The sequence below is a fragment of the Pelodiscus sinensis genome, chromosome 1 (genome assembly GCF_052426305.1).
Source record: "Pelodiscus sinensis isolate ZL-2025 chromosome 1, ASM5242630v1, whole genome shotgun sequence".
NCBI classification, from domain to species: domain Eukaryota; kingdom Metazoa; phylum Chordata; order Testudines; family Trionychidae; genus Pelodiscus; species Pelodiscus sinensis.
Window position 1 is genome coordinate 212429603 of NC_143052.1, and position 27686 is coordinate 212457288.

The window sequence follows — 27686 nt, forward strand, 5'->3', positions numbered from 1 at the left end:
TATGAAGAACTTACTAGAATAGCTTATTTTCAATAAAAAGAAAGGTAGACTATTAAGAGCATTTCCAGTACATCTATAAATCTTTTATAGACAAAGTTTTAGACCAGAGAACTCTGACCATTCTCTTGAAACATAATACATAGTGAGGAATCACTTCACCAATCACAACAATGCTGCAATTCTGAAACCCTGCATGAGCAGAGATGAGGAACACATCAATAGCAAAAATAAAGCATTACACAAATAGGACTTTGGCTAAAACAGAGTATACCCTTATTCTTCCAGAAAAAATATTAGAGGGTCTTTAATAACCCAGAGCAATTGGGACCTAAATTGCATGTGAGCCAAAAAAGAAAAAAAAAAAAGGACTTCTGGTGGCACTGTACTCCATAGCAATACACCCAGGAAAAAATAACACCTACACCATCACCTCATGTCGCATTACGTTGTTTTTTAGAAATCTACTACATGACTGAATAGACTATAAAGCAATTTCTGCTTTACCAAAAATTTAGATTTTTAATGTTTGTTCCTTAGCAATGGCTAAAATTCTTTATATATTCTCTTAGGGGAATTCTGCACCACTGCATGGGCGCAGAATTCAGATCTCTCTGCAGATTTATTTGCCCCACTGCAGAAAATGACAGGGAAGCAAAGGGTAGCTGAAAAAGCAATCACATGCCCATGTGGTTTCTAGCACCCAGAGTAGCGGGATCAGGATGCTAACAGGCATAATTTGGGGGGGCTTCCCCCCAATGCAGGTGAGGCACAGAAGGCATGCAGGATCATGTGCCACTGCCCCCTGACCATTTCTGTAATTGCAGAGCTGCCCAGCTGAAAGATTAGTTAGCTCTAAGACTCTGCAGCTGAATGCCTCCTAGTGGGCCCTAGTCCTAGTCTAGTCATGTTGCCCTTTGTGTGCTGGCAGCCTTCCTGTTTTCTGTACAAGGGTGAGTGCTCACTGTAGAGCAGGGTAGTATGGGGCAGGAGAAATGGAGGAAGGGGGATCAGGGCACATAACACTGGGGAGTTGAAAGTCGAGGGGAGGGGAGGAGACAGGAGGTGGTGTGGAAGAGAAGGGATATGGGATTGGAAAGAGGCAGTGAGAAAAGGCAATGGGATGGGAAGGGGTTAGAGGAAATATGGGGAAGTGGAAACGTGTCATGCAGCATCCCCTCAGCAGTAGCTGGGACTCCCCATTAAGCAGACCCATAAAATCCTCACCCCAGCAAGCCCCTACTTCACCTGGATGAGACCAATGAGCCCCACTTAGCTCTACCCCACTGAGCACCACCCAGTTGAAAGTGGACTCCCACCCACCCCACCAAGCCCCCAGCAAACAATTCCCCCCCCCAAACCCAACACACTCATACTCCCCACATCCTGCTAAGTCCCCTACACCCCACCCTTCCTTTCACCTTTTCCCATTGGGGAGGATGAACTAAAAATAGTTTCTGTGACTGCAGCTCACCCATTGTTCCCCCATGTTTGCACTAGAATATAAATGTTGAGTCCTACACATCATCCCATTGTATGTGCAACAGGACCTGTCAGGAATGGTAGTTCCACATCCCTATAAGCACTCATAAGAATTCCATTATAAGATAGCCCCTGTTTATCACAGTACTAAAGAGGGATCCATAAGAGGAAAACATATGAAATATATGTATTGTTGTCCCTCTTTACAGGGGCTAATGTTTTGCAACACACCTTTAAAACGTTAAGATTATTAATTTCTAGCTCCTAACCAGGATGACTTCATTTCCAAAGACGGCGCATGCCCCAGTATGAACATTTACATTTTTAATAACTTATTATAAGCTATATGAACATTTAAACCAAAATTGAATTCAAATATAATATGTTAAAGATTAGTGAAGACTATAAAAAGCTAAAAAAATAATTTTATTAGACAAAGCAACTGGATTAGGAAAGTACAGAGAACACTTTTGTAAAAAGTCACATATGCAACAGTGAAATGGCTCTAAAAAAAGGCAGGCAACAGTTTTTAAGATGACATTACAATCTGTCTCTGAATGCTAATTTACTTCCCATCTGCCCCATTAGAATAGCTTAAGGGACCACATTAGGGCCTCATCCAAGCTCACTAATGTCAAAGATCCTTAGAGCAATTGTTTACATGAACTCTGTACACACAAACAATCATGCTGCTATTTTATACCCACCTTAAAGTGCTAACTAATCTATGATATTATCAATTTACTATATACGTTAGAGAGTTTGTCTCTCAGTGAGTGTTTCTGTCTGTCTGTCTTTCTGCTCAAGAATTACAATGGTAAGAGCTAGGATCAGTATACAGCTTCTTATAACTTGAAGCCTAGGATGGGATTACTTTAGTAAAATCATGCAGAAAAGAGATGGTAGAATCACCAATCAGTGAAAGAGGCTGGTTGGGGGTGTACCCCCAACCCATCTACAACTGTCCCTACCCCAAGCCTCTCACCTCCCCGACACCATTTTAAGGTTTTTAGCAGTTATTTTATTTAGTTCTGTCTTAGTATTGAAACCAATACAACTTTTCAGCTCAATTAAATTGTATGTAGGTTTGCAATTAAAATTCTGAGAATGTTTATTTTTTTCATTTGTAATTTGGAAAAAATATCTGTCTTCTCTACATAATCCACAATAATAATATTTTAAATTGAACAGGACTGGTAGATTGCAGTATAAAATATTTCCAGTATAAAAGCAAATATTCCTATCTTTTTTATAGGCTGGGTATTGTTTTACTTTTTATATTATATACTAATAAAGGACTGGACCAGGCTTGTATTGTTATTCTATTTTATTAGTCATCTGTATTTTGAGTAAGAAAGATTCCTTTCAGCTACCTTTTTCCTCAGACTGTCCTTTTAAAAATGTCTCGTTTCTAAATGAAATTTTCAGTTATTCTATTATACATCATATGTCTGATCTTGCAAAGTGCAGAATGCCCTGAACTCATATTGCTAGGAAGTCAGAGTTCATGGCACACAGCATCTTGCAGAATCAAGCCTCTTAACCAAAATTTGTCATAATTCAGATGCACAGGGTTCCCTCTAACATATTCCACCATCACAGGAATCACATTCTTCATCAACAATAATGCCAGCCACTCATGGGTCATATAACTGCATAGTTGTCATTTTTTTCCACCCAAATCATCCAGGCTTACAGATACAGAGGCCATCCGTGTCATCTGTGCCTAAGCCTGGGATAGAACTAGCAACTCCACAGTTCACTTTGTCATATAGTGATCTCATAAGGAATAGTTTGGATGACAAGGACAAAAACTTAATTGAAGCTGAAGTAAGTGAAGACAATTAATAAAACTTATTTCTAAGGCAGAATGACCAAAAACCAAACAAAAAAAACCCAACCCCTCACTGATGAGATTACCATATCCTAACTTTCAACATTTTAGCAACTAACTAGAATCTCTCCATTTTCCTTACCAAACCCCACCTGCTATTTTCTAGTGAACAATAGATGCTAATTTGGATATATTTTTATAGAAAATAAAAATGTTCTTTTGCTCAAAATGTTTCATTGTCATCTACAATGCTCCTGTAATTACTGCAATTTTAAATGAATTTCCAAATGCTAATGTTTCAAGGAAGGTGATGAATTGCACACCTTTACAGAATTGGCATGACTCTTCCAGCAATCTCATCTAAAACAAGAGAATTGTTATGAACTCTCCTGCTAAAAAATCACTTTAGAGAAAGCACTAATTTTCAGAATGACTGAAAGTTTCATGATTACAAAAGCTTTGTTTTCTTTTATTATGTTGCTTATTATGGTTTCACAACAACTTCCGTACATATATAGACATCACCCTAACACACAATTTTTCTAAATCATTTGCATAAAGCTGTAAAAGAGTATTTCCTTTAAAAAAATTAGCCCATCATCAAGAAGTACTACATTTAACCTTTATTTATAAAGGGATGGTAAACTATCCCTCTTCTAAGGTTTCACAGATTGGTATTTAAATGGAAAGAACTACATGGTGATTGGTATAATGATTAGTCTATAAGGCTGAATCATACATACACAGAGCACAATTTAAATTATTTCACATTATTACCCTTTGCTTTTGGAAACACTGATCAGAGCTTCCAAAATTACTGCGATCACATATTTCTTTGAATGTCTAAGATCTAATGGTTTATATGTAAAATGAGGGCAAGTAAAAATTCCATCTGAATGTTAAAACTATTGTGGATACAGCTAAGACTAAATTTAGAAGTAATTTTCAAAGGATAACAAGGAAAGATCATCAAACTATCAGGGATACATTACCAAAAAAAAAAAAAAAAAACAGACTTTGGAGGACAAAAGCAAAAACATAAAACAGAAAGGTCCACAACCTCCACTAGGTTAAATTAACAGCAAATTAATAGATTGTACTACTTAGGCAAAGCCAAGCCATGAAGGACGTGGATCCCAAATTGTCTATGGATCAATAGTCATCTGCGAAGCACTTTGAGATGGATATTGGAGCTGCACAGCGATGAAGCATCTGGTTTTAAATACCTTCTTGTTCAAGGCTCCAACAGTTCAAGGCTCTATAGATGGTTTTGGAACAGAAAAGCCACTACACACACAAAAATTCCAGCAGTCAATTGTCCAGTTGCTCTACATCTTATCTTGACATATGTGCAATCAATATAGCTGATGATATAAAAATTAGAGGGATAATGTACACAAAGGTGGAACAAAAAAAACTTCTAAGTAACATGGAGAGATAGGGTCAATGGAAGCTGCAAGCAATGAAGGAAGATTCGATACTAGAGCTGGTGGAAGGATGACAATTCTGTTTAGTGACAACTTTTTTAAATGGTTAACTGGTTAAATGATAGCTCTTAACTGTTAACCATTTTAACTCAGGGCCTGCCACTCAGCCTGCCACTGCTGTGGGTCCAGCCAGGGTTATGTGGTACCAACTCCCAGACCACCAGCCCCTCTGCAGCTGGGGCTGCTCTGAATCCAACGTGGCTAGACGGTGCTAGAGTTCATTGTCAAAGGCCGGTTAACTGGTAAGTATAATGGTAAGCCTCACACTTACTATTGGTATGCTTACTAGTTAACCAGTTAACATCCCACATTTTCAACACATTCATTTTCATTCCACATATATACAAGTGCTCAAATCTAACTATTCCTAAATACAAATACCATTGGAGAGCCAAAAAGGCTCATTTATTGCAATCATTTCAAAAAGCAACTTTCCTGGTTTTTCTCTCCTCCCCCGCTTACAATAACCTTCCAAAACCTTTATCCGAGCTGAACAACCATTTTTGCTGATGGTATGATTTCTTGAGATATGTGTATGTGCTGCTGCATGCCTGTTAACTAATTTTATAGTAATTTAATAACAAAAACTTTGGGAACTAACTTCACTCATAGAGAGTAGCAGATGTCCTTCCTAATGCTGATCAGACATATTCTCCTCCGACAGGAGGACTTTTTACAAGACATTAGGTTCAAAGAAGAGCTCTTGGTTTCTGGATTAACCGAATGCTGTTTCTCCATTCCTTTGAAATTTGTTCTCATGAATTCACATAAAAGAAGCTCATGCTTGTCTTCAGATATATCCCACAATGACGCCTACACTACATGCATAGTATACCTAACTTATTCTGGACTGAAATCAAGTAGATTTTATTCTCCCAAGCAAACTTCATTTTAGAGATACAACTACCTTATTTTAGAGGGACAGGGAGCACATACACAATAGTTCTATTGCCAAAACTCATCTTGCGCATGCCAAAGCTACAGAGAACTTTCTGAAGATCCATTATGGTTGAGGACAGTATTGATGTACTTACAAAGAATTAAGAGATTAAAAGGGAAATTGTTGTTGTCAGAGTAGTTGTTCTGAAAATAGGGATAAGTCAAAAAGATTTGTAGATTTTGTTTTTTAACTGGGACTAATATAAACCAGGTTTGTTTTTTTTTAAAGGAAACAGTCCTCAATAAATGAAATAAAGAATCCAGAAGCCATCAAAGTTGAAAGCACAACAACTTAGGTAAGAAACATTAATTCATTTATGTAGTGTACTCTGCTCTTGTCACTTCAACTCCTATTGCCATATGAAAAGGAAATGAAATATTTGTTTTTAGATCTGTATGTAGCAAGCCAAAAAGGATACAAATAAATATTATCTATTAAACTATAGATTAATCATTTCTTGATTAAACTTCTTGTAAGTTGACTGTATCTATACAGCAGTACCCCACCATTATTAAAAATAGCATCAAACAAGGAGGACAAATATTCCAGTCCAAAAATTTTAATACAACAATATTTTGTTTCTACAGCTTGAACTAAACAGAGGAATCTCTTCACCCACCAAATAAATCTTACTGGGTTAAAAATTGCAGCTATTTAACTGCAAGTAACAATTTACTACACAACAATGTAAGACAGTAAGTGAAAGACAATCTACTCATAGAAACTGCAAAGATAATTTAATTATGCAGAATTTAATTAGAGCACCATGTTTAACATTTCTACTTTTCTACATTTACAAAGTGTGCCATGGTGATCAGGACTTCTGTTTAGTCTATCTTTTTAGTAAAATGCTTTTTGGCAGTATTCCATTTTACCATCATGTGAGGAAATGGATTCAGTACAGGCTCAGAGGCAAGAATGCCTCCTAGTGATTCACCAGCTCAGTCTACAACTCCTCCTCTCCCCTAGAAATCTCTCACTGAAAAAAACTGAACTTCAGGGGGTAGCCGAGTTAGTCCATACAAAAACTGATCTGGCCCATGCCCAATGATGGCATCACAGCACTAGATGATATGGGAGAAAACTTTGTTTGTCTTTATTAACTGCATGCAGATTATGAGGGTGAAAAGGAGGGACAGGGAGAGAAGGACTTGTTTTACAATAGCTCATTAACAACAATGACAATTATTAACTACTGAATCATGTTTTGAGTAAAAATAACATGAACAATACAACTGAAGACATACAGTAATACTTAAGAGTGCGTCTATATACCAGCATTATTTTGGAATAATGGCCGTTATTCCAAAATAATAGTGTGAGTGTCTACACAGCAATTCCGTTATTTTGAAATAAATTTGAAATAATGGATGGCTTATTCCGACTTCTGTAAACCTCATTCCATGAGGAATAATGCAATGGGGACACTCCACTTCTGCTATTTCAAAATAGCTCCTCCCCAGGGCCATTCAAACTAATTACTCTCCAGTGCCTCCTGGGGTTCTAAATCAAGGTAGCGCATCCACATTAGGGAAGCCTGCCTCAGACTAATTTTGAGGCTTCTCTGTAGTGTAAATCTGTTATTTCAAAATAAGCTATTTTGGAGTATTTCTTCCAGAATAAGGGTATGTCTACACTGCCACCCTAGTTCGAACTAGGGTGGCTAATGTAGGCATTCGAAGTTGTAAATGAAGCCCAGGATTTAAATATCCCGGGCTTCATTTGCATCTTGCCAGGCGCCGCCATTTTTAAAACCCCCTTAGTGCGGACTCCGTGCCCGTGGTTACACGAGGAGTAATGGTAGTTCGAATTAGAGAGCCTAATTCGAACTACCTACACAGTGCCGCATGTAGCTGCGGGCACGGAGTCTGCACTAAGGGGAATTTAAAAATGGCGGCGCCCGGCAAGATGCAAATGAAGCCCGGGATATTTAAATCCCGGGCTTCATTTGCAACTTCGAATGCCTACATTAGCCAGCCTAGTTCGAACTAGGGTGGCAGTGTAGACATACCCTAACTTATTTCGAAATAAGTGTATAGTGTAGACGTACCGAGTTTTGCATTGTAATCAGTCTTATTTGTGTGAAACTCATTGCATGAGCTGAGCCCTTCGGAGACAGCCTGGCTAGTAATCTTAATAGATCTGATCTCCAATCCAGAGGATCTCTGGCTAGAATTGGTAAAATATTAGCAAGTGATTTTGTATGGAAGGCAAGATATGAAGATAGCTAATACGTTTCATATGCATCTCTTAGGGAAATTTATTCAGATCTTCTGTGCTTTAGCGCTTTTATAGGCCAGGATGAAAAATATTTTGAGAACATACTCTCAAATATATATATACTCCCAGCTTCCAAACAAACAAACAAAAATAGCCAGCCAACCAGTGGGAGTGGGAAGGACCAGCCAATCAATGTGGGAGAAAAAAAACCCAAGAGGTCTGATTCCCGCCCCCCCAGGAACTTATGCCCAGAATAAGTGCCCTGTTTGCCCACCCCTAGAACTAACCCTGAAAGCCCCTGAGAACCTTAAGTTACAGTTGTACACTGAAGTCAATAGAATTTTGCCAGTGACTTCAATGCAGCTGCAAAATCATCAAAATCATTTATTCACATTACAACACTGAGACTTTGACTTAAAGTCTGAATAAGTTCTTAGTAGATTTACTATTTTATTTTATGAAGCCAATCTACTTCGCTTAAACATAGAGAAATAACATGGCAACCCATAGCATTAAAATAACCTACTTTAGTAGTTTGCAGCTTAACTAAAGAGTAATCTGGTGCACTCTTTTATATTAATTAACAGGTTGCTTGGAAATCACTGCCATATGGTACTGTGGCATATGTTAATTACATAAAGCCTAATACTACAAGGATGTTGGGCACTTTCTGTGAGATGCAGAGCTCCATGAACTCCCACTAAAGTGAACATGGTAGAGGATACTTAGCACCCTGCTGGATCAGGCCCATACTTATTTTCAAAGAGTATGTTCTGTGAAGGCAGACAGAACATGAAGGTCTGGAGTCTCTGGCCCCCTAAGCACTTAGCATAGCTGGACTGAGCCAGTGAAGAAGTCCCTTTGTGTAGGGATCCCTCCTCTCAGGTTGGGACCCTGGAGCTTGCTTTCCTCACCTCCAGACATCTTCATAAGCCAGCTATGTGGGGAGAGAGGGATGTGGGTGGGGGCATTCCAGAGTAGAGGTGAAGAAGTGTGGTAGAGTAGAGCTTCACAGTGGCGGCCCATCAATACAGGTGAACTAGGCGGTCGTCTAGGGCGCCAAGATAATTGGCCGTTGAGGGCTTTGGAGGCAGGGGCGCTGATTGCATGTTTCGCCTACGGCGCCAGTTGCCGGCAGCTTGTCTAGGGCCGCTCCTGGAGCTTCACTACACCTCATACCCTATTGGTATAAGTGCCACAGAGGAAAGCAGAAGCTCCAAAAAGCTGCTCCATGCCCTCAGCAACAGATGTTACAGCAGGACCCCCTGCTGATCCTATTTACATCACTGGAGCAAGTTACAACTGGCTCTTTGGGGCTGCAATGCCAAGGATAAGGGAAATGAAAGCAGCTTCCTGAGACTACCCTTCTCCTCTACATATGAGCACAGCTTCAACCTAGTGAAGTAGCAGGACCAAAAAAAATCTCCTTTTTTTTCAAATTACAACTGAGCAAATACCATTTTCAAACTCTCTCTTTAAAAAAAGTTCATCTGAAATTGAACAGAAGAATGAAGTAACAGGATACTGTGAAAGATCTTGAACTTTTTTGAATTAATTTTAAATATTCAAACAGCTATTTTATCATATCTTTTAGAACAAAAACAGGCATTTACAGACATGTACAACTGCATTTTTTCTTGTTAGCCATTAAACTTTTGGTTGTGATAGTTTGCCTTTAGAAAAAAAAAGCTAGAAGGATTCAGTTTGGCTAATAAGTACCATACTAGTACCATTCTTTGATTTGGGCCTAATACATTTTCGTTCTAAAGCTAAAATTAACCTGGCAAAAAAAAATGGTAGATTAAATCTTCTGTTGATGAGAGACATGCTTTTGCAGTCTCAGAAATGTACTCAGTGTCACAGCTAAATACAAAGTGGAAAGACTGTACAACGTAAGTAACACGTATTGCAAGGGACAGAAATTGGTTCAATAAAAGATATTATTCCACCCACCTTGTCTCTTAAAAAAAACTATAGACAAATTTTGAAGAACTAGCTGGAGACAGCTCTGCTTGTGATACACTTTATTTTCCTCCTGGCTACATACAATCAGATGCATGTCTGAAAATGATGAATTCTCACACAACAATAGAATCTTACTTCTTTTGAAATCAATAACAAAAACATGCATGGATTCAATCAGACCAGAACTGAGTTGAATAGAACGTCCATCCCTGAGACATATAGACAAGCATCCAGAATGACAATGGGATGTCAGTGAGATTTTGTAATGATCAATGCTTCTTGGAAACAGGCACTAAGTTTGGAGCACTCAGCATTTGGGAATTTACACAGTGAACATACACAATTCATTACTGGTGAACTAATATTAAAAAGCATGCGGCCAAAATCCCTATAAAACAGACATTTCTAAACACTATTTTGAAAAAAAAATAGGGTTTATGTTACATCTACATTTTGCAAGCTTTGCATGAACCATTAAAGCCTGTCAAGAATGCTCCATGACCATTTGTATATTATTTGGCATAAGTGGCAATGTTGTGATATGTAACAGAACCTAAAATAACTGAAAGATCAGAATCTAGCACGGCTATGAACATAGCATATAACTGCTGTGGAAATCACTTGAGAAAGCATATTGTGAGGTTATGTTTAAACTGACAGATGTTTTAGAAACAGAACAATATGTTCAAACAAAATAAAGGTGTAACAGGAAGTATTAAAAGATCGCTGTAATTAGCACATTGACTTTCATGCTGAACAAAATTGCCTCATCCAACAAAGCTACCTGCCTAGAAGATTAACAACCTACACCTAATGTATGTGCTTTATGTAATGTTTATTTTTTATTAATTATTATGTTTGCAAAGTAGCTGATTGCTATCATCAGGGCAATGTTACCCAACCTAGGGACTTTTAAGCAGTGTCCTATATATTAATTTCAGCTCAAGTTTTGGTTTCAGTTCATAAATCTTGTCGCTTATAAACATATCTCAGCCTGACTAGAATATCTGACTAGATAGCCATAACTGATGACAGTTATCAACATTAAAATTCATAATGATGAGCAAAAATATTAAATATATTCTCAAAGTAAGAAGAAACTTTCACTGATCATCCCTCACTGCAGTTTTTAAAATGGAATCCTTTAAAAATGAAATTTGATACAGTAAATTAAACTAAAAAAGATATGCCTTTTCACTACTGTGCGAAAGAACTCAATGTTACTCTGAAATTTTCATTAATACATTTTTCAGAATATTATCAGAACTATGAAAGAAAAAACTTCCAACATAATAAAAAGTCTGAAGTAGAACTCTATTCCATTGTTTCTCAGCAACAGCTTTCCTAGTTATACTTTAAAATCTAATGACATCACTTCAAAAGTGTTGGAGTGGAGAGTTGTATACACCCCAGATTTGGCAGAATTTCAGTTTGTTTTTCTGAAGGAAACTTTATATTTTAAAGCTGACATCATGTAAAAATCTGGACTGTTCCACACCGGACAATTAGAAATGACCAAATTCATTTGCACATTGTTGTACAATGTTTGGACTACCTGCACAGTCTCACCAATGAATACAGTATTGCAGATCATGTGTATTTTTCATGCCCTTTATATAGGCAGCCCTATTTCCAAAAGAAAACAAATGCAGATGACAATTATTTCTGGTGAACATGTTTTGCAAATTATGAATAATCTATTATAATACAAAAAGCAATGCTGACAACAGTACTCTACTGTAAGCACTTTTTCATATAAAAATGGCATTACATACAAGCGCTCAAAACTGTTTTTAAGTCAAAGAGCAAAAAACAAATTTTAACCTAATAAACTATCGGAGGGTATTTGGAAAGAAGTAATATTGAAAGGCCTGTCCGTGGACCAGATTGATATCTGAGCATGTCCCTCTTTCCTTCGGCACCCTTCCAACATGGAAGCACAATGAAAACTTTGTGACTTCCTCACCAGGGAACACCACAGCTGCAGGGGCAGGATATGGAAATGGAGCCATTCTGGTGGGTGAGTGTGAAGTGATACAGACATTAACAGCATCATAGCAAGGTACAGGCTCTCCACATGGATGATGCAGGGTTTTTCCAGGTATAGCAAACACTTCTCAGACAATATAGGTTAGTCTATTGAAGAAAGTCCTCCTGAAGGTTCACAGTAAAATATCTCTACCCATAAGAAGGGATGATCTGCTCTAAACATTGAAAGATGAAGCTCCTCAAGATAGTTTGCTATTTTAAAAAAAGTTGATACAAGACAATGTATTTATTTCAAATCAAATTTCAAATGCCTAGTATATCTTGATCACACTATGCCTATTTATTTGGGATGGACGATGCCATACATGACAACCTAAAGATCAAAAAGTGTGACAAGCACCTACTAGCAGAACAAATCTCTTCCACAAAAGGAGAAAGGAGAACAAAAAAGCAGCAGCAAGCAACGTAAGAATTTTCCACGGGTCTAATGGGCTTTCCAGTTACAATAGACCTTTCGTACTAAGCTTTTGTTCCTGCAGTCTAACCGATGTGCCTATGATTTTCTCATAGTAGTGACTGAGCATCTCACAAGTATTTAAATGTATGAACAATCATCCTCCTTCCTTCCCAATTTACAAGAAAGACAGTTTGACTAAATTTTAGTTTTACTGTGCTTTGATTTACCAACGTGTTTGCATGTCAAAGGAACTTTATTCAGGCAAAGCCAAGTCAAAAAATGAGTTTGGCAAGAACTTCTGAAACTGGCTATATCTGTGGTCCTTCTTAGTGCTTGTAACAGTGAATTTCATACTCTATGTCCTGCTCCTGTGAACATTCTCTCTCTTTCACTCATAAGCCTCCTCATTATTGCTTGACAGTAGAAAGCAGCTATTATTATTTGTAATGGTCAAAAAGGGTAAGTGATCTCACTCAGATACCATGAAACTGTCCACTGAGATTTCTGAATATCAGGACAAGGTCCTTCAACTGAGCTGACTATATTTGGTGGATAGCTGATACAGAGAAATCTTGGGTGGTATGTTCACAGTGAATGGTGTTGCTAAGTAGACAGTGGCCATATTTTTGCAAATTAGAATATTTTCAGAGTGTGAGGCTTCATGCCTAGATGTAGCCACTTGCAATGATCTAGCCTGGAGATTGCAAATGTGTGTTTCAACATAACGATATCTGCATTCATTAGAATGGAGCATATTTTCTGCCTCCATGGCTATAGGGATTTTCAAATATAAGAAAGATTCTAAAAGAGCCTGAAAGGTAAAGAAATCCTAACGATGTAGACCATTCTTAAAAGAGCTTCTCTCTTTCTACCAGTCTCCTCCAAGTTCAAATTCAGACTTCATTTTTCTTCAGGTTGGGTGCTGAGCCTGGCCAAGTATTGAGAAAACTAGGAAATATGAGGTAAATAGCTGTGTCTCTGTGCTGGTGTACCTCTGTCAGTATAAGGTAAATAGCTGTGTAACTGTAGCTATGTCTCTTCCCCCCTTATTGTCTAAACAAACTTCCCATAGGCATTTGCACATATTTTGAATAATCAGATGAAGGAACTCTGTAGGGGAGGGATCTAGATTTGGATGAATAGTTGCATATAACAACACTCTGATTTCATCTGAAAGGAAAGACCAGAGCCATTCAAGTAATTTCTATACAGCTCTTCAATTTCTTGGGCCAAGAAATAGGTTTTCTGATAAGCAGAAAACATATAACACTGAAATGCAGTGACTCCAAAGGAGAAAACCATCTGTCAATTAAAACACAGGGAGGTATAATACCAGAATCCATATTTTAATGAAAAAAATCAAAATGATCTGGACAAACTAAAGAAATGGTCTGAGGTAAACAGGATGAAGTTTAAGAAAGACAAATGCAAAGGACTCCACTTTGGAAGGAACAATCAGTTTCACACATACAGAATGGAAAGCAACTGTCTAGGAAGGAATACTGCTGAAAGTGATTTAGGGGTCATAGTGGACCACAAGTTAAACATGAATCAACAATGTGACACTGCTGCAAAGAAAGCAAACACGATTCTGGGATGCATTAAACAGGTGTGTTGTGAGCAAAACATGAGAATGCATTCTTCTGCTCTACTCTGCACTGATTAGGCTACATTTGGAGAGTTGTGTCCAGTTCTGGGCACAACATTTCAAAAAAGATGTGGAAACAATGCAGAAGGTCCAGAGAAGAACAACAAAAATGATTTAAGGTCTAGAGAACATGAGCTATGAGGGAAGACTGAAATAATTGGGCTTGTTTAGTTTAGAAAAGAGAAGACTGAGAAGAGACATGATAGCAGTTTTCAAGTATCTAAAAGCGTGTTACAACGAAGAGGGAGATAATAGAACAAAAAGCAATGGGCTTAAATTGCAGCAAGGGAGGTTTAGGTTGGACATCAGAAAAAGCTTCCAAACTGTCAGGGTGGCTAAGCATTGGAATAAATTGCTTAGGTGGGTTGTGGAATTTCCATCACTGGAGATATTTAAGAGCAGGTTTGACAGACACCTGTCAGGGATGATCTAGACAATGCTTGATCCTGCCTTGGGGTCAGGGGACTGAACTCAACGTATGTCTAGAAACTCTAGACTACATGGCTCTGACAACAGAGCCATGTAGATTAGTTTACTAGACATTCCCAAATGAAGCGGCGATTTAAATAATTGCCACTTCATTTAAATTAAAATGGCTGCCGCGCTGAGTCGATCAGCTGTTTGTCTCCTCAGGGCGCTAGTCTGGACGCTCCGCGGTTGACATCAAAGGCATTTGTCAACCGCCCCGATAAACCTCATCCCACGAGACATAAGGAAATTAACAGCATCTAATATTAAAGTAAAATTAAGAATCTTCTTCATTACTTCCTTTTTTTATTTTGTTAGCACTGCCAGGCTACTTGTCTGCCCACATGCACAGCTCTTAATAAAATATATTATGGATGGAAAAGTTAAGCATTAAATGTCATGAGTGAAACTCAACACATCAGATTTCAGTTTCTGTTTACGACAAGCACAGCTACATTCTAGTCTATTGTGTTCTCTAATTTGATATTAAGTTAGCTCTTTGGTAAAATATCACAGGGTACAGTTAAAGATTTAAGCTTCATTAGATTATTTAATTTGGATTTTCAAATTTAATTATTTTTTCCCCAGCATGGCATTCTTCTCTGGTGATCATGGTCTGGGAGCATTGTATTAATACTAACTAGCACATTTTGGAAACTAATGGGTCACTTTATCATTCAAATAAATCAAGCTATTATCAGCAAACTACAGCTATTATAAATATTCTTATGAGGAATGTAGTAATAAAAATATAAGACTCTGCAAAGTGTATCTTGGTGTTTGGAGAGTAATCATAAATCTTGCCTCAACATTTCCCCATGCTTCAAAAATCTGAAGTGTATCTGACAGCTCCACTTCTTGAAGAAGTGCATACCATGACTCCCAATAACAATCATCCATGGAATATGTCAATGTCTCACAATTCCTCAGTGAAATCCACATCTGTCCTCATAGGAAAAGGCAGAGGAGTTGATTGACATCAACTTAGTTCAGTGATCCATGAAGGGCCTTTAAAGAATAGTTATTAAACATATAAAAAAGCAGAAGAGCAGTTTTAAGACACTACACATATTCCTTTCTTCCCACCTCACCATACAAGAAAACATACTATATGTTGTAGACAGGGAAAAAGCCAATTCTGCTGGTGATCTGATAGCTCTATGTCAATTCAATTATTGTACATGGGTTAATTTAAAGTTTGCAAAATGTTAATGTTGACACAAAATGAGTTTTGACTAACTTATATGGATTCTTCCACTTTTATAGATTTTCACTGGTCATTTGAATATTGATGAACTAAGTGCTAAGCCGATACAATACTCACTATGTCCATTTCAGTACTGGAATCTATATATCTTTTGATAACTATTGGGCCACATTGTCTATATTGGAATCAGTGAAAGTTTAAAATCTTAAAGAGATTATTATCCCATGAAATAACCACAGGCTTCATTCCTATTCCGTGCTCATCCAGATCAGCTCCTAAAAATGCATATATGTTATATGCTATTTCTGAGCTTATATTGCTTTGCTTACATTAGTTTATCTCCATTTATAATATAGGGCTCAATTCTTTCTTCCTTGCTCTAGCAAAATATCCCTCTTTTGCCCGAAAAAAAATAATTTCAGACTAGGCCATTTATTGCAAGTGTTCAGTTTGTACCAGTAAGATTATCATCACATAAATATCAAAAAGCAATCATCTGAAGTGTTGCATTCTCACCCCCTGCCCTTCCAGATAATAGTAATCTATACTATTTTTTTTCTTTTTTAAAAAAATTTGTGCTTTGAACACTGAAAGCTGATCTAAAGAACAATATTTTAAACAAACTGTTGGTTGTTTGTTGTTTGATATACCCTTAGCAGACACCTTCTATAATGGAACACCTATGTAAAGCAAATTGTTATAAAGGAATTCAGTGTTTACGGTTTAACAAAAATAAACTAATTTGTAAAAAGCATTGAAACAGCACTTGATAACTAACAATGAAGATTCAGTGCAATGGATGCAAACCAGGATGGACCTCCATTATTATGTAAATCATTAATGCATTTTCCTCAGCATTCCACTGAAGTTCTAATGAAACAAGACAGATGTACTAATTACACATTTTATTTCTTTACCTTTTTATAGCTACAAATTAGTCTCTATTAAGAATATGAAAATGCTATTGACTTGAGATCCTCTACAATACTGTTAGAAATAAATGATTTAAAGAATTAGGAAAACAAAAAGTGATTGAAGTTGATATAAAATATCATTGTCAGATAATTTGTAAAAGTTTGCACTAGTTTTCAGCAATAATGATTGGAGGTGGTCACAATGACCTCACTCCATTTAACCTTTTCCATTACAGCTCCCAACTTTGTCATGTCTTTATTCACCAACAGCTGGAGGAGTACCAAACAACTATTTATGTTGATAATTTCTAAAACAAGAGTAATAAAATTATGCTTGTTATTTACATTCTTCTGCTTATAGCATTCTAGTCAAATGTTGAAGCTTTTTTCACAATGAGATGCAATGAACATGAATTTTCACCTTGGATGCCAAGTACAAGTAGAAAGGAATAGAAGCTTAGAAGTTCTCTGTGTCTGTTCATTGAGAATGAGGTTACTTGCATAACTTGGCAGTATCACCACCTCTTCAATCTCCAAGAAAACCCCAAAATTGTTTCTTACATTCCTTTAGTATTAACACTACAGAGGCCACACTATCCTCTTCTAAGAAAATTATTTCACTGTCACCTCCTTGAGTAATTTGAATCTTCACATAATTCCTGCGTGATTAAGAACAATTTAACATTACTTTTAAGTATGTCATCAGTATTACTTGCTCTTCTGTTACAGTATCATTGCTAAACCAAACTAAATTTTTAGTTTAGATACATTTAAAACAAGTTTTGCAATGCAAAATAAAAACCTAATCTGTGTTAACCACGTTTCTCCGATAAGCTTGTATTTTTTTCTAAACAGATAACACAGTGATCTCTAGACATAGGCTTCAGGCTGCAAGTATTTAAATAGGGATATTGTGAATACTAGCTTTCATTATTGTAATGACTGATGTAAGTGCAGTATTTTCAGGGAAAATATGCAACTGATACATCTTGCCAAAATATTTTTCTACGAAAAAAAATTGTATTACATTTCTAGGACAATATTAGAAAATATAGCATAATTACAAACATGCTAAGACCCTACTCTTCCCAAATCTATTAAGGCAAGAAGGGAGGGAGTGTAGTTTATTTAAAAATCAATAGGGGAAGAGGTATCAATTGAGAAAGCTTCCAAATATTTTATAAAATTTTACTGGAGTTGAAGATTTAAATTAAAATATAAAATGTTTTACAGTTATAAGGTATATGCTCTCAATATTGACAACTTACAGCTTGTTCCAATAGCTATGTAAAATTTCATTACTCTGGAATTTCTTAGATGATAAATGACCATGTTATGCATGTTTGTTTGGTTGGTTGGTTGGTTGGTTAAGTTCTGTGGATGGAGAGGACTTCAGCAGCAGTAAGAAATGTTACTGAAAATTGTAACTCTATTTATGGCTATAAATGCCAGGATGGAATAACTGAAAACATATGCTTCAAATTTTAAGGGTGATGATGCTGTTACATTAGTAGTGCACCATGTTATGAAGAATGTATCCTACAATGTAGCAGTTGCTCAAATGTCATATTCACCTTATTGTGCTGTCTTTATTAAAGGATACATAATATGAGATGTGTTTTGTTCAAATCACAGCTGCAGCCTAGATTAGCAATACTAAAAATTCTATTTTAAATGAGAGCTTTAAAATTTTATCTGCATATAAATAACATGAACACATGTCAAAGCTCTCAATTCCTATCTGGATAAGATTTTTAAGAGTTGAACTGTGTGGTGCTTAAATGCAGTTCAATAAAGAGTTTCAGGTCAATATGTAAATAATAATCTTAGATCATGACCAGAAAGCTTTAAAACTTTTACTAGCATCTAGGGTTTAGGTAGACATTGTTTCACATAGAGAAATACATTTTATAACAAGATATTGATTTCCAATGCTTCTTTCAAGGAGGGAAGGCTTCTTAATGGTACTGGCAAGAGATGAAACTCCAGACTAAAAATGGACTGATTACATCGCTCTCATATTGTAGATCTTGCTTAAAGTTTTAATCCTTTGAAGACAAAATACGATTAAAGCATGCATTTAAATGTCATCTCTCTTAACTACCAGACTTTGTTAAACTTTTATTTTTTCATCTCCTATCTGCCAAGAATAGTCTGAGCTCAAATGTGAGTGTGTGTTAATTGGACCAGCTAAGCTATTAAAAACAGAACCATTTTCATGTTAAAGTGCTGAAAGCTAATTTTTCAAACAATCCACCCAGTTTCCTCCCGAACACAGGCACTGAATCTTAAAGGATGTGAATTACAGTGTATGAAATACATGATCAGTTAGCCTTGGGCGATGGGAGTTAAACCACACTCATTGCGTTCCTACACAACCAACACGGAGCAGGCAAACACTGCGTTAGTGCACTGAGGCGTCACGCAGTGTTGCCACATAGATAAGAACCTTATAAAGAGGAGAGCAGGGTGCAAATGACATTCAGCCTCGATAAAAAAAGGGGGGGGGGAGGAAGCGCCTTAAAAAGACTGGAAGGACTTGGCATCCCCACTGAAACCGGCAAGCGGATGAAATGTTGTTGGGCTAGAGATAGCTAAGGGAACTGTTGCGCTCCCCAGCAGTACGGCCACCACACACCGGCGGTCTATCCAAATACACAAATACTCCCCCGGCGGCCAGGCTAGCTGGAGGCGCCCGATCGCTCTGCCGGGTCAGTCTGTGCGCTCGGGGAGAGCAGAGGGAAGCCCTCACCTAGCCACGCCAAGGCGCTAGCGCCACAGCTGGACCCGGACCGGCGGGGGAGAGCCAGGGGGCGCTCAGAGCGGCCGGCAGAAGTTGCGAAGGGGAAAGCAGCAAGCCCCGCTCCCTTCCGGAGAGCAGAGCCGGGAAGGGCAGCTCCCGCGGGCTGGCGGGGCCCGATGCCGGGGGGCGAGCGACAGAGAACTGGGTCCGACAAAACGGGGCAGCGGCAGCAGGGTGCAGCCCCGGCCAGCGCGCAGCTCCCCAGGGGGAGCGGCACCTGCCCAGCTGCCACCGGGGGCAGCGGAGCGGCCGGGCGCGGAGAAATGTCCCTCCCGGGGTGCAGCCACGGGCTCGACCCAGAGCGATAGCGGGACCGAGCCCACCTCCCCCCACCACTCACTGAGGCTGGGCCCCAAGGGCAGGTGGCTTCTCCATCGCCCCACACGCCGCAAAGACCCGCGGCTCAGGCTCGGGCACTCGCCGGCTGCCCAGCCCACAGCCGGGGAGGAGAGAGGGCGACACGCTAGTTACCTTTCATCCAGTCCACCACTTGGCTCGGGGACCATTTACTCACGGGCTCCATGATGAGAGCCATCGGGAAAACTTGGCCGCTTCACGGGCCGGAGGGGAAGTGCTGACCCGGTCTCCTTGTCCCGCCGGGCGATGGAAGGGGCGGGGGTTGCTTTTTTTGCTGGAGCAGGTTTCCCCGCAGCCCGCTCGCAGCCCAGTCTGTGCGCCGGAGCCCGCAAGTGCAGGGGACGCCCGCAACCCCCCGCGCTCCTCTCCCGCTCGCTGGCTCTGCCGCGGCGCCTCACTCGGGGGGCTTCAGTTCATGGTGCTGGCGCGGCCAGGAGGAGGCTGTTGCTGCTGCTGCTGTTGCACGCTCCGCCGCCTCGGGCCTCCCGCCCCCGCGGCTCCCCCGGGCTGCTCGGGAGGCGGAGGTCGTGCGGGGCTGGGCGGCTCAGCAGGCAGCCGCGGCGTGGCTGGGGCACAGCCGCGGTCTCCCCCGCAGCTCCGCGCCCGGCTCGCTCTGGGAGCCTGGCGGAAATGACGAGCTGCGGAGCGCTGAAGGAAAAAAGGGCGAAGCCGCCCGAGAAGAAGATGCTGCTCCGCCAGGCGCCAGGGGAAGGCGCGATCTCAGGCGCGTGGGGCGAGCTGCAGCCTCGCGGCCCTTGTCCCCTCGCCGCCCGCCCGGGCTGCCCCGGCGCTGGGGGCGGGAGCCGGTGTGAGCGAAAGGCGCGGGAGGCGGCCGCTCAGGGCTGGCACCTGTGTCCCTTAGTCCAACTTCGGAGTAGTGCGAAGCGCCGGGCGCGCACGAGCGGCTCGCTAGCTGAAAGGTAAACCCCCGTCTGTGGGGGGAGCGGGAGGGGAAGGCGCCGCTGCTGCTGCTGCTGATGCATCAGGGGGAGGAGGAGGTAGAGGAGGAGGAGATCAAGCCGGGAGGCATCGTGTTCCTTTTGAAAGCGTTTCTGAGTGGGCTCGGGGAGGTAATCGCTGAGAAAAGCCCCGCTGGAAAATGGCTGTGGTGTCTAATCTGTTCACATGCCTAAAACCCGCGTGATTGGGCCAGCAGAATGAATGGAACTTCAAGTGGATGGTGGTGTTCGCTCCCTCATGCATATTCAACACGTAATTCACCTGCTACGCCTATAGAAGGATGGAGGATTTAACTTTAGAGCCGAAAGCCTCAACCCAGTTCTGCAGACCTCACGCTTGCGTAATGCCCCTTCGCCGCTCCTGTTCCAGTGGTTTTAAGGAGATTGCTGCGGGAGTACGGGGCTATTCAGTGTGAATGCAATTGGCAGAGTCAGGGACAGGTTAAGGCAACCTCCAGACTCATTACCACATGGGATCCCTTTTGCAGGGTCCCCTGACATAGTTGTTCTCCACACCATCACAACACTGGGGCACTGGTGACTAGCAGCCAGGGGCCTCCACAAATGCAGTTTCCTGGACTGGTGGCAGTCTGCCTCCATTTCCTTTTGGACACTCTGAGCCACCTCCTCTTTATCAAGACCAGACTAAGAAAGGGGCCTTCAGGGCTGCAGCTGGGAGGCCAGGGACATTTAGCCCAAGGGCTTCTGTGTGTTGCCATCCAGGAGGGTGGTATGTACGTAGGCTCTGCCTGGTGAGGGGAGAGGCAGCTCTGTGTGCTGCTCTTTCTCCTGCTTGCTCCATTCACATTGTTGTGATGAGCACCACACCAGGAAGCTCTGTCCCTGTGCTGCGCTCACCTGCAGGCTTCACTCCTCACAGCTCCCTTTGGCTGCTATTCCTAGCCAATAGGAGCTGCAGGGGGTGATGCCTGCAAGTGAGCACACTGTGCCAAGCCACCTGTTCCCCCTCCACCAAACAGGAGCTGTCCGAGTTAAGCGCCCGCACCCCAACACCAGGCCACAATGGCAGCCCCCTCCTGTTCCCTAATTCCCTTCCAGCCTTGCACCCAAACCTCTTCCTTTACTCTAAGTCCCTAACTCCTTCCCAGAGCCTGCACCCCCAACCAACCTCCTGCCCTGAGAGCCCCTTCCCACACTGCAAACTGGAGCCCCCTGCACTTCAAAAGCCTCATTCCCAGCCCCACCCCAGAGCGTGCACCTCAAGTTGAAGTCCTCATCTACCTGCACCCCACACACTCTCCTTCCTCAACCCACAGCCCTTCCCCCCCCCACACTGAATCCTTCATTTTTGGCCCACCCCAGAGCCTAGAGGACCTCACCAAATGTAATAGTCTTGGGTTCCCAAAAGAGTTAATCTGTCCCTATCTTCAGGAGATCTTGTGTCCATCCAGGAGGAGAAAGGACTCATCCTTTGCCCACCTAAGTGCAAGACTACTTATGTAGCCAGAACACACACACACACACACAACCACATGAGCAGTGGATGGCAGAAAGAGACATCTACTCCAGTGTCAGGGTGGTGTCAAGTATCCACTCATCTGCAGGAACCCCAGCTCCAAGGAGGTAGTAATTTTCCCAACCAGTCCTGGATGCCAAGGGATGATGGGAGGACCAATGTTTCCTCGTGGCTGTGTGCAGAACAAATGGCTACCTAAGCTGAAATGTAACACCTCTGAATGAAGACTCCTCTATTGTTTCCCCCTCCTCATTCATTCCATAGCTCACATTTGCCTATTTTCCATCACTCAGTCTTCTCTTCCCCTCACTCTGGAAAGTAAGGGACAAGTCAAAAGAATGACAGAGTTAGCTGTGAAGAGAATTTCAACCTGACAAGGAGTAGCATCAGTCAAGTCCCCTACCCTTGTGAGCCAAGTGCCCTGTCCAGGGGTGACAGCAGAGGGCTCTCAGACACACACACAGAGGAATATGACATCTTGAGTCCCTTTCCCTAGAGAATGGCAGAGATTACAGGACAAAATCCACACCAGAAGGGTCACCTCTGTCTAGAGATCCAGGGGGCAACCTACTGCTACTCAGAACAGTACTGATTATATTACATCTGGGCCACTTGCAAAGTTTTATTTGCCAATAACAAAGCTAGAAACTCTTTTTTAAAATTAGGTTTGAGATTCTGATATCATTATTTGGCTGCAGAAGCATGACTCTAGATTTCCGTACAGTGCATAGGCTGTAATGCAGCCCAGTCCATTGGCAAATCTGTTTTATTTTAAGGATGGTTTCTTTACTGAATGTCACTGAAACCTGTAGAATTCTGGATCTAAGGGTTCCATTTGCAAAGTCTGGTTTTAGTCGTTTTCCCCTGTGAAAGGGTCAAAAGATGAAAATCCTTACAAAATTAAAGAAAACAGTAGGCTGTTGCTCTTGTTAAGAATGGTTTCTATTAGCAACCTTTATTCTGAAACTCTGAGAAATGGATATCCAAGTTAAGTCCAGACAGAAACATGATTTGTAATTCATACCACTAATGTATAATTTACAACATTGGGACTGAGGAGGGGGCAATAGTTTGCATGTCTGGTGAAAAAGTTTAAAAACAAATACAAGTTTTAAATATTTCAATCTTTCTGTGGCTTTCCTGCCCATTTTTTCAATGCCTACATGCAAGAATGATTAAAAACTGTAGTTACTCTAGGCAAAATGTTTGCAACACTAGCAAAGACAGTATTTCCATCTCTGGCCGTTTACCTCCAACAGTAGTCAGTATCTGTTGCTTAGAAATGCTTCTATCTAAGTATGAAATGGAAAATCCTTCCTTACTAACCTCAGAAATAAACAACTTATGCCTTAAGCAAAAGACTTGATTACCTTTGTTATTTTATCTGGCATAGCTATCAAACAACTATTCTGTTGTATGCTACTGTCTCTCACAAGCAACTACTTTTAATGAAGTCAAAAGAACTACAGGTTGGACATCCCTGGTCCAGCACTCTCAGGACCTGACTGGTCCCGAATGAGGGAGTTTGCCAGACCATAGAAAGTCAATTCCATCCCTCTGCTGATGGAACTCCAGGCTCTCCCAGGTCTGTCAGCAGACCTAGTGGAGCTCCCTTGCCCCCAGGCGGCCAGCTCCCAGCTCCGTTGGCTAGTCCCCGCTGCCACAGTTCTTTGACACAGCTCTGCTGCAAAGAAAGTATTTTGTTTCCAAATGTGTTCTAAATTCATTGCTTGGTTGATTTTATTCTTGTTCTTTTAATAGGGTAAGAAGTCAAAAGGTGAGGCTGATGACTTTTACATTGACTTTTCCAATCTTAAAATATCTCAATCAAATTATTTTTTATTTTTTCCTTTCCAGAAAATGGCCCTGACCCCGCTATCCAATCTACATGCACCGTCTTTTTGCCTATGCAGAGCCTTCTTCAAATGAGATTCTGCCCAGGAACAAGGATCCATTCAAGTGCATCAAAGTGCAGATTGTATAATCCTAGTTCGTTTGTTTTTTTACTAACTCATCCTCTGCAATTGATCTGATACACACAATGCTTTAAAAATGTTAACCTGTATTCCTAAAAGTGTCTAACTTTGTATTTGTGCAATCACACATGTCAATTAAATACCTTTCCATTTTTAGAGTAGTGAAAATAAAGGTAAAAGTAAATCCATTGTTTAAAAAATGGGGAGGAGGGAGAGAGATTAGTTCAGTGCTGTACTACAAGTCTGAAATCAGAAGCAAATATGTCTTTTTAGGCCCCGATACTGCATACACTTATGTACATGCTTAATTTTACTACCATAAGTGACTTCAGTGGAACTATATTCCGAGTAGTAAATTTCAGTAGTAAAATAGAATTGTTTGTTAGGTCACATCTATACTTACCAGCGGATCGAGGCTCTGGAAGTCGATCTCTTGGTATTCAATTTTAGCGGGTCTAGTAAAGACCCACTAATTCAAACGCTGAGGGTGCTTCCGTTGATGTTGGTATTCCTACTCCTTGCAAGTGTTTTTCCCATTAACCTTCCCCAATGGGACCTTTTTGGTGCTACTGCAATACAAATGATTAATAATACCAAAAGAGAAGACTTTAGATCTACTGGATCAATCTGACACACAGCTTTAGTAAAGGTGTCAGAATTAGGCTTTCTGTAAGCACTGCCTGACTAGTCTGTTCAGGTCCTTAGTGACTTTTCAGACAAACATTGTCTTTTGGTTTTTTTCTGCTTGAATGCACTTTTTATACCTTAACTGTTTGTTTTCCCAAGTGAAGCAATAAAAATAGAGGCTATTACTGAGTATCTGTATTATTTACATGGCACCAGACAGCACACTGGCACTGACTGATGGATTGCTGAATATCTGTTGATTTCCCAGAAATTCCAGAGAACCCCCTAATGGAGTATACAGGCAGTCCACGAGTTACGCGGATCCGACTTACGTTGCATTCCGCAGTTACGAACGGGGTTTGCAGGAGACCAGCAGACCAGGGAGATGGGAAGCAAAGCCTCTGAGTACGCCAGCAGCGGGACAGCCGCGGCGCGTCTGGGCTGTCCGCTGCCCGCATGCTCCGCAGCTTTGCTCCACGTCTCCCCCAACCAGGGAGACGGGGAGCAAAGCCGGGGAGCACGCGGGCAGCGGACAGCCCAGATGCGCCACGGCTGTCCCGCTGCCGGCGTCCTCAGAGGCTTTGCTCCCCGTCTCCCTGGTCTGCTGGAGACCAACAGACCAGGGAGACGGGGAGCAAAGCGGAGCAAAGCCGCGGAGCACACGGGCAGTGGACAGCCCAGACGCGCCGCGGCTGTCCCGCTGCCGGCGTGCTCCGTGGCTTTGCTCCGCTTTGCTCCCTGTCTCCCTGGTCTTCTGGAGACCAGCAGACCAGGGAGACGAGGAGCAAAGCCACGGAGCACACGGGCAGCAGGACAGCCGCGGCGCGTCTGGGCTGTCCCGCTGCCCCCGTGCTCCGCGGCTTTGCTCCGGACGCCTGTGGTACAGCAGCTGGGGCGCTGCCGGTTGGTCCCATAGCGCCACTCAGGGCGCTACTGGACCAACCCGGCAGCACCCCAGCTGCTCTGCCCCAAGCGTTCTGATTCAGCCACTGCTGGTCAGTTTCAGCAGCGGCTGACTCGGACGCCTGGGGCAGAGCAGCTTGGGTGCTGCTGGGTTGGTCCAGTAGCGCCGAGGAGCGGCACTACTGGAGCAACCCAGCAGCACCCAAGCTGCTCTGCCCCAGGCGTCCGCAAGTCAGCCGCTGCTGAAACTGACCAGCGCTGACTACAGGAAGCCCGAGGCAGAGTTGCTCTGCCCCGGGCTTCCTGGAATCAGCCGCTGATCAGTTTCAGCAGCAGCTGACTTGGGGATGCCTGGGGTTCTTAAGTTGAATCTGTATGTAAGTCGGAACTGGCGTCCAGATTCAGCCTGTTGAAACTGATCAGCGGCTGATTCCAGGAAGCCCTGGGCAGAGCAACTCTGCCTCGGGCTTCCTGTAGTCAGCCACTGTAGTTTCAGCAGTGGCTGAATCTGGATGCCAGTTCCGACTTACATACAGATTCAACTTAAGAACAAACCTACAGTCCCTATCTTGTACGTAACCCGGGGACTGCCTGTATAAGCCCTGCACATTGTTAAATGACAAGTTAAAATCTTGCCCTAGTGTAAGGGAAGGATCTTGTTCTTCGAAAGGTATTGTTTCAGATTCCAGCAACAGAAACAAATTCTTCTAGAAGTAGTAAAAAGGATAATGGAAGAAGCCCAGCAACAAGCAAATTTGCTGAGATCTATAAATACCCATATCAAAGCTGTAAAAAGGGTAATATTTCTTTTAAGCAAGGAAAACTAGCCCATATTTTGTCAAGATTCAGTTAGGAATTTACTTCAAGGATTACTTCAAGAATATATTTCTTACACTCTTTCCTTCAAATATCCGAGAATCGGATTCTATAATCCATACATGCATTAAGTGATAACTTGCTCTGCAAAGTTTATGGGTCAGATTTTAATGTCCTAGTTTGGGTAGCACCGTAGTCTCCATGTCCAGTAGATCTAGCATGAATAACAATGCTGAAATCTACCAGCAAATTGATCTTGCACATGGGATTATTTGTGTAGTAAACTACCAGTTAGTATAAGTACTGTGTAGCAGAATCTTCCCATAAATAGAGAGGCTCAAACATTCAATGACATTTCTGATTTAATTCTTAACTTCAGTTTTTCTGTTCTCTCCCCTTTTGTTCCCTCCCATCACCACTGAATTCATTTTCTCCTCCTTCAATGTATTTTAAAGTATTATTTTATGGCAAATGTCATTTTATCCTTAGAAATACCTTAAATCTAGCATCATTTAATATGATATGAACACATTTTTGAGAATTGAATATTTTAATCTTGATTGCCTAATAACTACTTGATGTTATATTTATTGTGTAATCAAAAATACAAATCATAATCCCCCAAAAAACATTTAATCCACTTAGGACTCACTTACTAGTCTTAGATGAGAAAAGTGGCCGAGGAGTAAAAATTCAAAGACTTCAAACACCTTTTATAAAACAAAAGATCATGGTTTTTAAAAGGATTTAAAAATTAATGACCTGAATATTTCCCCAAGATATCCCTATCATTTTAATAAGGTTTCATCATTTAAAAAAATCCTGCCTTTGAATCTATTTTACATATAATTCAAGTCCAATTACATCTCTTAAATGGGCAATCAAGTAAATTGTGCACAGGGACTTACAAGAAATAAACAGGTTTAATAGATTTTAGGATCAAGATGAATGACTGTGGACATCTCAGAACAACCTTATCTTTAACACGGGCCATACCATTTCACCCAGTCATACCCACAAGGAAAGGAGGGTGGAGGGAGAAATTATCATTTCCCATTATTATACTTTTGTTTGTACCAAAATATATCCATTACTAATTCCTTTCCATATGGAGTTAAGTAGTAGCTGGTACATTTTGCCCCGCTCAGGAGAACAAGTAG

The 27686-nt window shown here is 41.1% G+C and overlaps 1 protein-coding gene and 1 long non-coding RNA gene across 5 annotated transcripts in view; one reads left to right on the forward strand and one right to left on the reverse strand.

Annotated features, from left to right (window-relative positions):
* Positions 1 to 20141, reverse strand: part of CNKSR2 (connector enhancer of kinase suppressor of Ras 2) — a 372258-nt gene extending 352117 nt beyond the window's left edge. For all 4 annotated transcript variants that reach the window (XM_075913326.2, XM_075913323.2, XM_075913322.2 and 1 more), the window contains exon 1: positions 19883 to 20141. In XM_075913326.2, coding sequence (XP_075769441.1) covers positions 19883 to 19946 — 64 coding nt within the window. In that variant the 5' untranslated portion in view covers positions 19947 to 20141. The remainder of the gene's footprint in view (positions 1 to 19882) is intronic.
* Positions 20142 to 20547: 406 nt separating this feature from the next.
* On the forward strand, positions 20548 to 24989 carry LOC142823071 (uncharacterized). Its single transcript, XR_012898431.2, has 2 exons — positions 20548 to 20688; positions 24062 to 24989. It is a non-coding gene; the product is annotated as an uncharacterized LOC142823071 (long non-coding RNA).
* Positions 24990 to 27686: the final 2697 nt, after the last annotated feature.